The 12078-nt window shown below is 34.2% G+C and overlaps 1 protein-coding gene across 6 annotated transcripts in view; it reads left to right on the plus strand.

The window, feature by feature from the left end:
* Svil (Supervillin) overlaps positions 1 to 12078 on the plus strand; it is a 566272-nt gene that overhangs the window by 83002 nt on the left and 471192 nt on the right. For 3 of the 6 annotated variants that reach the window (XM_074173662.1, XM_074173663.1, XM_074173669.1), the window contains exon 1: positions 1879 to 2706. The exons of the other annotated variants lie outside the window; for them this stretch is intronic. In XM_074173662.1, coding sequence (XP_074029763.1) covers positions 2680 to 2706 — 27 coding nt within the window. In that variant the 5' untranslated portion in view covers positions 1879 to 2679. Of the gene's footprint in view, positions 1 to 1878; positions 2707 to 12078 lie in introns of those variants that run through there. 6 annotated transcript variants of the gene reach the window in all.

The following is a 12078-nucleotide window of genomic DNA, read 5'->3' on the forward strand; positions in this document are numbered from 1 at the left end:
ATTCAAAATTAAAATGAGAAAAAATTTTATTGCGGAAAGTTTTTACTCATTCGAAGAATACTTTGATTCGTTTTTATATTCAAATAGATAAGTATGTACATCTTACGAAGTCTGATGGATTAATGTTACTGTTACCCTAGGGTGTATCTAATAATTTAATAATTAATAGTGTAGGTAATTCTATTTATGTACATGTAAAAGTGTGTATACCTATATGAGTGATGTGTGTCTGGTGTATATGTATGTGTGTGTTCTTTTTGAGTTTATCAAATTATTGATTTGACGTATGTAAAAACCTTTTGTGGAATAGCATGAATAAATATCAATCTATCCATCTATGAATTTTTATAGGAATTGGCAGTCAACTTCTATGCTTAAATATTTCTAGCATTTGTTTAACTTCAGTATTTTCTTAACTTCGAAGAAATTTTTCAACTATTTCGATATTTTCGTTTTTACTAACATATATGGGTTCTGCCAAAAACCATTTTTTTGTATATGCATAAATAGATACATTTAATACATTCAATAAAAAATAAACTAGAAATACAGAGGTATACATGAACATTATTTCACAAATAAAAAAATTTATTAAATACTTATGGAACTCATTTTTGTTCAGATTCACATTAATTAAAAATACACACATACGTTGATTAGTTTATGTCCGCACCATTCATTTTTTCAAGAAATGGGTTACATTGAATCCAATGATCTACTCATTATCATCCAAAGAATGATAAATATTATAATTATGAAGGATGATTAAAACTACCTATATTTTTATATCATTTGTATTGTACCTAACGTTACTTTAATTTCGTCCTACAAGGACATTTTCAAACGAATACATTAAACTAAAATATTTGTTTATATATTACCATATAAAAGACTAGTTAGAAAATGTGAAAATAAAAAAAAACCATTTGTAGAAGTGACATTACCATGGAAAACATTTTCGGAGAATGTGAAAATAAAAAAAATTATTTGAAATTGTGTTGTTCTTTTATTTGCATCTTGCGACCATCTGAAAATAGCCAATTAAACAAAAAACCACTGTTAATTTTGAAAAATTATTTGAAGCACATTGATATTTTATATGAAGATATTAGTTACTTTTTAGTTTCAATATTAAAATGAAATATGGAACTGAACACCCTGATTCAAACAAATCGCAGCATATTCAGGACATATTTTAACAAGTGTCTTGACAAACGATTGCTCTATGTAGAGAAAAAATAAACAATTCTCAATTTCTCTCGGAAAATTTCAGGTTATAGCCAGGTCATGATTCATAAAGAATTTATAGATCTTTATAATACCAATTGTTATATTCCACGTATCCCAATAGGACGTTTAGTTTCAGTGGAAATCGTGAAAAATATTTTCTTTCTTTAAAATTCGCACCATATCAGTCCCCCACACTTTGGATCGATTTTAAATTATTTTTCTGGTTACAAGCACAATATTTTGTACCAATAATTTTTGCTGCTGTAATTTACTTTTTGCCTTTCTAACATAATGGCCTACGATGGCAATTTATTCTGATCATCTGCTGGATAACATTCAACTCCAAAGAAACCTTTTATTGGCTTAATGGATTGAAAACTTTCATTATGACTTCGAAAGCTAACTTACACGTTAAATTCCATTCAATAAATTGAAGAAACTGAATAAATTTTGCAATATAATTTCCCCGTAGTCAGGGATTTCCCAATATTCTAAGTACAACTGGAATGAATGAACAACACTGGCGCAACCGGTCTCCAACCGGCGAATCTACCCTCAAACAACACCCCGAAGCAATCCTCGTTACGACAGAGAATCCACAGAGAGGGGAGAACATCGAAGTCGCGTGTATCGTTCCATTCCACAATATACAGAAGGTGCAGCGCAAAACGCGCAGTCCCAAGTCACACAACAAACAGTTGAGTGTAGTTCACTCTCTGCGACTCAAGAACGCGAGTGTGCACAGTAGGTCAAACAGCAACAGGTGTACTAACTGAAATCGAGTGTGTGTGCTGGACAGATCGCAGATTGATCTTCCGCGGAAAACGAAAGTGATGTGACCAGTTGAAGAAATTTTTCGTTGTGCCAGGAAGTGACAAGTGGTTTCTGCCAAAAGGGTGGCTGGTTGTTTGTTGTGGAGCTCAGTGACCAACTCTCAAGAATATTGCTGTCGAGCAGGAGACAAACTTCAAGAACTTTCTTCTGAGTGAACATCAGAAAGATATTTTCGTCTGCAATATCTCTCGATGAAATGAAATTTCATCATATGTTGTAGACACCTGGTTATCTTAGCAATTTCAATGGAAGTGTTTTCTTGTGGTATTAATTGAGAAATGACTTTCTCATGAAATCAGCCGACCTCTGTGGTCTATAACAATTACGAACAGCTATAATCAGGCGCTTATCTATCTTCGGCAAATGTAACAAGTGAATCAGTATTTACAGTTGTATTAGGAAACAAAACTAAAGTGCGAATTTGCTATCTTTCGCGATAAGATAGTCTGCTGACTCTTGTTTGTTGAACACGTTTTGTCAGTGACTGGTAAACTATCATTCATCAGTGTAATGCTTTGTGGGAACTGGCGAATTTTTTGTCCTTTCGATTATATTTTGAGAAGGATATGTTATTCTGAAAGAAATCTCATTACTCGTTAAAGAAAATTTGGAAAAATGCCTCTCAGCACAGTTTGTGTCAGTGTAAGTATTTGCAATTAATTTTATAACGGAGTGCAAGGAAACTTGGAATAAACTACTAACTATTGTTTTTTGTTGGTTATATATCTGGGATTCAAAATACTACATTTTCATTGTATAGGAATAACGACTTTACCCACAGAAATCATTCTACTGTTGATAATTTGAAAACTTGTGCTGGTCATGCTTCGCGACATATTTCAATTGCGGTACATTCTGCAATTCGAAAATAATGACTTTGTTGGAAAATGACACTCTCAGTTGATGTTGAAACAGTAGTTACTTTACAGGAAAGGTTTAAAGTTTATCGCATCACTTTTGTTGTGCTGTTCAATAATTATCTATACGCAAGGTTATTTATCTGGAAAGGATCGTGTATGGCAAAATAACTAGCAATTTGAACAGTAAAACACTTCTGAGTGTCACTGTTAACGTTTCTTTTGCAAACGTTGATGTGAATCTTCAAGTGTACACGGATAAAAATCCATAATACTTCACATGGAAAACTTAAACATTGAACAACCAGAGTTGCAGCATTAACTTTCAAAATATATTTCCCGACTTTAGGGTATATCAAATCAAATCAAAATGTACTTTATTGTCAAAGATGAAATCTCATTGACAAAGGGTTACTATTCTAAAAAATATAAGATACACAACTTGAAAGATATTGTCGAAGATAAAATATCATTGTCAATATCATTTAAAAAAATATAAGTTATACAAATTAAAAGTAATATTTGAACATTTGGTTATTTCTGAATTTTGGGGTGAAAAAGTAGTCAGACCTACATATTGAAATAAATAATAATAATAATGAATATTCTCATGCAACACATAAATGTAAGTATAAGAATATAAAAACTATAAAGCATGAAAATATAAAAGTTAATGCATAGAAAATAAAAGTGAGTATCGACTTCGTAAACATTTTCAACTATACAGTTCAGAGCTAAATGTAAATGTCAAACAAAAAGTTGAAAAAGTCAAGTGGTTTAAATACCAATAGGTACTGAAACACAATAATTAAAATTAATTGTTTATATAATTTAAATTTCTGTCTGAATAGAATTCGTCTAAAGAATAGAAGGCCTTTGAAATCAGAAGCCTTTTTTACAGACTTTCTAAATTCAGTGGTACATGTTATGCCTTTGATCTCAATCGGCAAATGGTTAAACATTTTTTTCCATTATAAATGAAAGACCTTTCTATTTTTGATGATATCGGAAACGGTAAACCTATATTGAACTTATTTCTGGTATTTCGTCCTGGTGAAATGAAAATTTCCGTCCTGTATTTTTTTTTGCATCAGACTTAACATTTCCAATATAAGTATGAAAGGCAAGGTCAAGATTTTATGCTTTCTGAATAAAGGTCGACAGGAATCCCTGAATCCAACTCTACACATATTTCTAACTCCTCTTTTTTTTTTAGTACAACCATCCTATCAAACATTTATTGGCAACACGTTCCCCAAAAACAGATACCGTATCTCAGATGGGAATCAATGAGAAGTTTTACTGACATTTTGTTTTCTATTAATTGAGTACCCAGGTAGATATCTAGTGTGGAGCAGTTGAGGGTGATGATGCTAGTTTTTGAGATATTAAATGACAAGAGATTAGCATCACACCATCAGTCTTTTATTTTTATAATATCCATGCTGATCAAATCATGCATTTCTCTTTCATTCTTGCGAAGCCAAAATAATGTAGTGCCATCAGCGATTTGGGTTATTTCTGCGGTTAAATTAATGCGGGCTAGGTCGTTAATATATAACAAGAAGAAAATTGGGCCTAGAACCGATCCTTGTGTAACACCACAAGTAACTGTCTGTAGATGGAATATGTTGTCCGGGAGTTTGACTTTCTGAGTACGTTCTGACAGGTATGATCTGAACCATTTCAAAGATATATCTCTAAAGCCATAGACTTCTAGTTTTTGCAGCAGAATTTCATGATCCACGCAATTGAAAGCCTTTGAAAGATCGCAAAAATCTGCCACTGCTATTTCACGATTATTTAAATTGAGATAAACGCTTTCCAGTAGATGAAACATAGCTTCTTCCGTGTTTTTCAAACTCTGAAACCCAAACTGACTGCTACTACAGGGTAGGCCCAAAGTTATGGAAACAGTCTAATTTCTCCATCGGCAACACTATTTCATAAAAATGCTAGGATAAGTCGATTTTCATTTTTGGGACGGTAGCCGGTCGGATTGACGTCGGTGGATGGCTCCCACTCACTCAATCGACCGCTGTGTGAACCGGTGGTTCGAGCCGCAAGGCCCGGATGATCGATTTTTTACTTCCTATCGTCCAACCCGTGTAATCACACGTTAAAAGATAAGACCTTGTTAGTTCTTAGATCGCACAAGTTTCAACTTTTGAGAGTTGTCGTTAATAGGTTAACGGAAAAACAGATTTTTTAAACTGAATTGACATTTGGGCATGTGATTTTCAAGTATCCATTCTTTCACCATTTAGGGTTGACAAAAGTTCAATTGGCAAAATATACCTTGTGATAACTTCTGATAGATTTTATTATACTGAATATAATATAGAAAAATTGTCAAAATCAGCTGATAAATGACGAACATTTACACGAGATGGCAAATCATTAAATCTATTCAAATGTACAAATTGCTGTCAATTAATGGAAACCTATGAAAAAAACGGATTTCTTAAAGAATCTTTTCGTTTATCACTTCAATATTTTTAGGTATATCAATCTTTTAATATACCTCAAAGGAAATAGTTCAGCAGGATTTAATCTGATAATATTGCTTGTCATTAGATTCACCGAACTGGTAATATTTGATGGAGATATTCCACTTCAATTAGACGTGCATAGTGTGGAGATGCACAGTCTTATAGAAACCATATGCACTGGGTGCATCAAGATCTTTTGCATCAGAAAGCGACTGAAGTAGGAAATAATTTCTTTCGGAAAAAGTCAGTGACTGATGTAACTAACACTAGAAGTTCGGCTGGAAGCGTTTTCTCGAAATTCACTGACAAACCGCCGAGAAACCAAGTTTTCAGAATTCCTTTTTTTTTTTCATTTGAGTGAGATTCTGTTTCTACTGGAAAATAAAATGGTGATTAATGTAATTCAAGTATTAATAATCAATACTTCGATGAAAATCAACAGCCAATCGTCTGGATGACATTTCTTCAGAACTTCTGGAATAATGATTTTTTGTATCTCCGCGAATAATATTATTTTGCGTTTTGATTTTTCAACAGGAAAATCAGTGTCATTCCAATATTCGGTGGCTGAACCCCTTCAAACCCCTATGTTTCGGGTCCCTCTCTACAATCATATTTCTTTTCATTTTTCAATTTCCTCAGTTGTTCTCAAGTGATGCACCAAATCAAAAATGAAAAACTGTTTGCGTTATTGTCATTCCTAGTATTTAACTACGGTGGGAATTTCCGAAATCGATTACTGGGATGTTTTCGAGCCGAACCGAGCATTGACTTGAGATCGGCTCGGTTTCGAAAAGCCTTGGCTCGGCTCTACTTTGGAATCCCCGGCTTGGCTCGCCTTTTGAATCCCCGACTCGGCTCGACATCTAGCCGAAATTTAAGCCAAATTCGTAGGTATCTCTGTTGGATGTTTATGAAGAGCATTTTTATCATTCAGTTTAGTTCGTGTATGAAAATAGTGTATTCCGAAAGAAGGGATTGGTTGAACGGGAGAAGTAAAATTCACTAACCGTCCCATCAGGTCGCCATAGTTAGTTTCATAAACAAATCAGCACGCAGGAAAACTGATGACAATAACAATATTGTAATTAGTCACGCTCCCCAAGATTTTGTCTTGGATTTCTGATTTCACTTCTGAAGTATTTCTTCTCGAATCTATGGCTATCGTATTATTTTTTTGAGGTGTCATAGGCATCAACTGCATTGGTCATTAGCCTCGTGTCGTCGATAGGCAATGTTAATAACTTCCCGAGCCACCTAGGGAGCATCATGGCTATTCGCAGTCCGTCAGCCATGTAACCTTGCAGAATCATCCCAGCTTCAACTAGATACATTTTTTCGGGAAAATTATCTGGACGAGGTTGGCATCGAACTCACGATGTTCCGGTCGTGAGTCGGACGCTCTGCTATCGGCCACTTCTTCTACAAGCGACTGGACGTTGAAATTGCCTGATAAAAAGTAGTACCTACCTAATGTTACCTTCAGAGACCATTGTAAACCTTCATTCCAGAAATTCAAAGTCATGACACTACCTGCTCTTTATATTTTCCACCAAGTACTAGAAATCCATAGTAGAAAAAATGAACTAAGTATAAATTCAAACTTTCATGCTGGGCATTTCAGACTACAGAAATTTAGATTAAATAAATCTGCTAATAATTCTCTAGATGTTGCCCTCTACAATAAATTACCATCCAGTTGGAAGATTCTAGATATGATTTGCTTGGAAAAAAAATTAAAAAGATTTCTTTCAGAAAATGGGTTATATTCAATTCGTGAGTATATGGACACACCTGTCAGCGATAGGCGTAGTTGAAGTAATACCTGAAATAGTAGGAGTACTAGTTATGTGTATATGTATATATTCTTTTTGGACCTGCTACAAAATATACATTGCATTTACGTGTTTAATAAAGTTATCTTTCCATCTATCTATCTATCTATATACCTATCAGTAGTTTCATAGAAAATATTCAGTGGTTCAGAAAATCAGGAGAGAATTCTTTATTTCAAAGGCAACACCTGTATGTCGAAATTTGAAAAAACTTAAGGAAGAAAAAACATTCAATATGAAAACATTGAACTTTTCTAATCATGTGTGCTCCTATCACATATAAGTACGAATCTTTTCTATACAAATAAATCAAACAATTTGTTTGAAGAATGCTACTTTCGTTATACAATTTCCATGTATTATTTTCATAATTTTTTCCATTTGACCAACAAGTGCTTATCTATAATTTAGATCAGAAATTTATTATACATGGCCTCTTTAATCTTTCTTCTGAAAACACAATAAGTCCTATAAATCATAGACAGACAAAAGGCAGTGGCTAACAAGACTGACGTCACGTACACCACCACCCTGGACTTGGTTCGAATCCATGTTGCCCTACACACCCTGGAGTGATACATTATAACCAAAGTCAGAGAAAGGCGTGTAATTTTGAAATTTATATGAATTATTGAAAACGTTAAAAATTCAGATAATTTTGTGCAAAATTTCAAAATTTAGAAAAAGCTTTTTAGCTTTCTACCTTTCCGCCATTATACAAATAATGTGGGAACCTTCCGAAGAAAGGAAAAAAATAAATAACTCCAATAATAACTTTGTACATGTGTAGATCATGATAATGAAGGAAAGTAAAAAGCTAAAAACCTCTCCTGAGAATTTTTTTTCCAATTGATAATTATTACATGAGTAGGTACACATTTATTTTGTATTAGTAAATATCAAAACTGATGCATCATTATTAGCAGATCGTTATTACATGAAGTTTTTTTATTTAACCATCAGTTTTAATGTTTATTCCTCTGTTTATCTCGAAATATTTTTATAGAAAAATCTTCTTAATTCAACAGTGAAAATTGTCTATTTCTGAAAGAAACAGAAACATGAAATTTATGTTTGAATAAAAAATATATTTTTTATACGATCATGCAAAGTGTTTATATTTTTGCCACGATCCACTATGCCAAAATTTTTCACACCAGTGCAATTTTTTTTACACTAATGCAAAAAGTAAATTGACGTTTGATATGCCATTGTCCGCTTGTGTACAGTCGAATTTATTTAACTTTCATGTACTGCTTTGCCTAAAAATCGAATATGAACAGTTCTGAAATTATCCAGAAATAACATAATTTTAGGATATTAACAGGTACCATTTCCTTTAGCAATACGAATTTGTCCGTTCAAAATTTTTATATTCTGTTGTAAAGCATGTTTTTTTTTCAAAGACAAAACACACGCATTACAGGCACTCTAAGAGCGGTGCCTGTGCGATTCACGTTGGATTTGAATCGCTAGAGACCAAATTCATTTGAAAAAATGTTCTCAGGAAGTGTATTCCTCATAAACACAGTTCTCCAAATAAAAGAATTCTTAAACAGTGAAGTTCGAGGTATACTGAGTTGAACCTCAAAACGATGAGCAGTTACAGTGTGCCGTGTATTTCTGAAATGTACCGCTCTTGGTGGAATCAAATGTGCCAAGTCAAAAGAAAGACAAATCTACAACTTTTTTTTGGATGTTCTAGACTATCAGTGCGTGTCTTCAATCAGGCGGATGGCTCCAGCAGCTTTCGAGTATGCTTAGGGGCGGAGCTCCATACATGAGAACAATACTTCAAAGAAGATCTGATCTGAGCTTTATAAAGCATCAACAGTTTCTGAGGTGTGTACAGTTTTCTGGTTCAGAATAGTTTTTGAGAAGCAGCCTTTGCAATTCCAGCGACATGATTGGGCCAAGACATTTATGTCAATTTCAACCCCCAACAAACTTATCGAAGCAGAGAGCGGAATTGTCTGTCCTGACATTATTACATCCGGTTCGGAGACATTTTTCTTTTTGAAGAAAACCGATGCCTGGGTTTTAGTGGCATTGAATTGAACCTGGTTACCTCAATTTGAAATCACCTCTAGATCCTCATTAAGATTTGCAACTTCCTGCTGCCGGTGAAGATGTGTATCCACAGCCCATGTCGTGGAATCCAAATGGAATAGCGAGACAAGTGTGCTGTCGTCAGCAAAGCAATACATTGGATTCTTGGTTTTTTATAATAAGTTGTGGTATACAATAAAAAGAGGTTTAGAGACAATATGGATCTGGAGCGTTGATGGTAAAAGTAATCGAGAGATATCCATCGACGGCCACTTGCAGGAAACGTTCTTTCAGGAAGCTGGAGAGCCATACAGAAAAATGATCCGACAAGCCATAGTATCGAAGTTTGGACAGCAAAAACTCATGCCACTCACGCAGCTCTTGACTTTATGATTGCGTTATTCTAAATATGAATGACATACAATAGAAGGTCGCCTGTTCATCTTTGTTTTCGAAAGCCATATTGGCAACTGCTCAAGATGTTGAAGATATTCAAATATTTAAGGATATGGTGGTTTACGGCTTTCTCCATGATTTTTAATATCACTGTTGAAAATATGCAACAGCAAATAGTGCTTCATAAGATTTATTACCCGATGAATCTAAAAAAGTAGATGAACCCTGTTATGCACGGTTTATAAACTGCAGTGAATCAAAGTTTATCACAAGAAAAAACGGGAATACTCAAGCCATCGATTTTATGGTCGAAATATTCAATGTTGAAGGCTACACTCATCATCAATAAGAATGTGGATATTTGACATTTCACAAATTTAGTTCCATTCTTGACGAAAAAGTCTTTAGAATTCCGTCCAAAGAATTGAAAAATTTCTACATGTCTGGTAAAATTCGAATTCAATAATGTTAAATCTTAGCTGTCCACTTATTTGTGTTTTAGTTGCAGTATTTGACATTGCAGGAGCAATCCGCATATATGAGTTACAGACGCTGATATTAGATGATATTAATGACATAGATTCTATCAAATACCGGATTGCAAGACAAACAATGCTTTATTTTTTGAAATATATCATAAAATATGCATTTTTTCGTTCCAGTCTACCAGTCACAATAGCCTTTTTATAAGGTAACACAATAGAAAAGGATCATTTCAACCTGTTGTTGATATAAATACTGTTAGTGAAATTCCAAATGCTATCGCAAAATATTCAAACCTTGAAAACCCAAGGCGGGTCACTGTTTATGCAGATCTTCTGCAACATTGCTTGTAGAATCGGTGGTAAACAATATTAAAACGCCGTGGAGGATGAAAATATTCAACTGTAGCCGAAGTCTACATTGCAGAATTAATGAGGAGTGAAGTGACGAACGTTTCACCTAACTTATCACTCTCCTGACTGTACTATTATATTATACATGTACTCCTGACTGTACTATTTTATCTTTAGCACTTCATCTAATCTTTTCGAAAATGATTTCAGAGAACTGAAACCGTGGTTTTTATAGAGTTATAATTATTATAGCAGTTGTGAATATTTGCAGTTCAAATATGCAATATAACAATAAATAGTATATAATAACGAACACAAAATATAAGATATGCAGAAAGCATTGTTGTGTCGCTAACACCAATAGTCCAGTCAACGAATACCCGTAATTAGGTGGAATGTTCCTCACTTCACTCATAATTGATTCTCCATTTCAGTTAAAGATTTTCAGCCTCCACGGCGTTTTAATATTGTTTGCCACCGATTCTATAAGAAAATTCAGATAGCAGAAATGCTAACTATAGTACGCCGTTTGAACGTAGTACTATAATGTGGGAAAAGTCCTTGATCATGGAAAAAATGGGGTTGGAAGTCCTTTTTTTGGTTGCAAAATTGCCCATCTTTAGGGATGTATTTCCGTCCATGCGACGGAATATTTTACGAGCCGAGCAGAGCTCGGAGCTGACCCCTTTTCACCCCTTAGAGATGGATTTATGAAGAACCCAGGTACAGGTGTCCTCATGTAATCAATCAACTCTCCAGCGAAGGTTGTAAACTGTTTTTCTATATGGTGGAGAAAAAAATAACCGAAATAATGGTCAAAGCAGGATCTGAAAATAAAAAAATTATTCCTTTTTTGCAAATTTCGAAATTTTCAAGAACCCCGATATTATTACTGCTGTCAAGTTATGCCGAAATACAGCTATTTTTTCATAACTATTTTTTTCGCTTCCGAAACTACTGGAACTTCTACGCAGTTTGCAATCTTCGATATATTTGACTAAGAGAGTTCATACAAAGTTTCGTGTTTCTAGTGTTGGAAATAGCAGAAATAGCCTATTATGAAGTCCACCCCACTTCTTGTCCTCTTTGAGATATAATTCCTAAAACTCCTGAAAAATTGTGGTTTCATATAATTTTGACTCGGAGGTTTGATACCAAAGTTTTTGTTTCGTTTCACCCCTCAAGGATGAAATTGGAAATTTGGGTTTTCTAGGGCTGGAATGTGATAAATGAGAATTTTAAGGACAGATGAATCTAAACAATGCATTCGTGAGCCAGCCTAGCACCATTCATGATGGTCGCAACGAACTAATAAAGAGGCTTTAGACTTCTCAATTCTCCATTGCGCCAACCCCAAAGTCAAGGACTCTTGGGTAGTCCAAGAAACGTATCGCATTTGACCTTGTCCCTTATTGACTTTCCGTAATTCGTCGTTAATTGGATTGAAAGTCGTATTTTTATCATAATGACTACAGAAAGCACTACTAATCAAATAAAATACAACGTTGTTCCAATTTACCTATTAATTTGATGTTTGAATAATATAATT

The sequence above is a fragment of the Leptinotarsa decemlineata genome, unplaced genomic scaffold, assembly GCF_025532065.1.
Source record: "Leptinotarsa decemlineata unplaced genomic scaffold, Ldec_3_MD MMD2_tig00000251_RagTag_RagTag, whole genome shotgun sequence".
Lineage (NCBI taxonomy): Eukaryota > Metazoa > Arthropoda > Insecta > Coleoptera > Chrysomelidae > Leptinotarsa > Leptinotarsa decemlineata.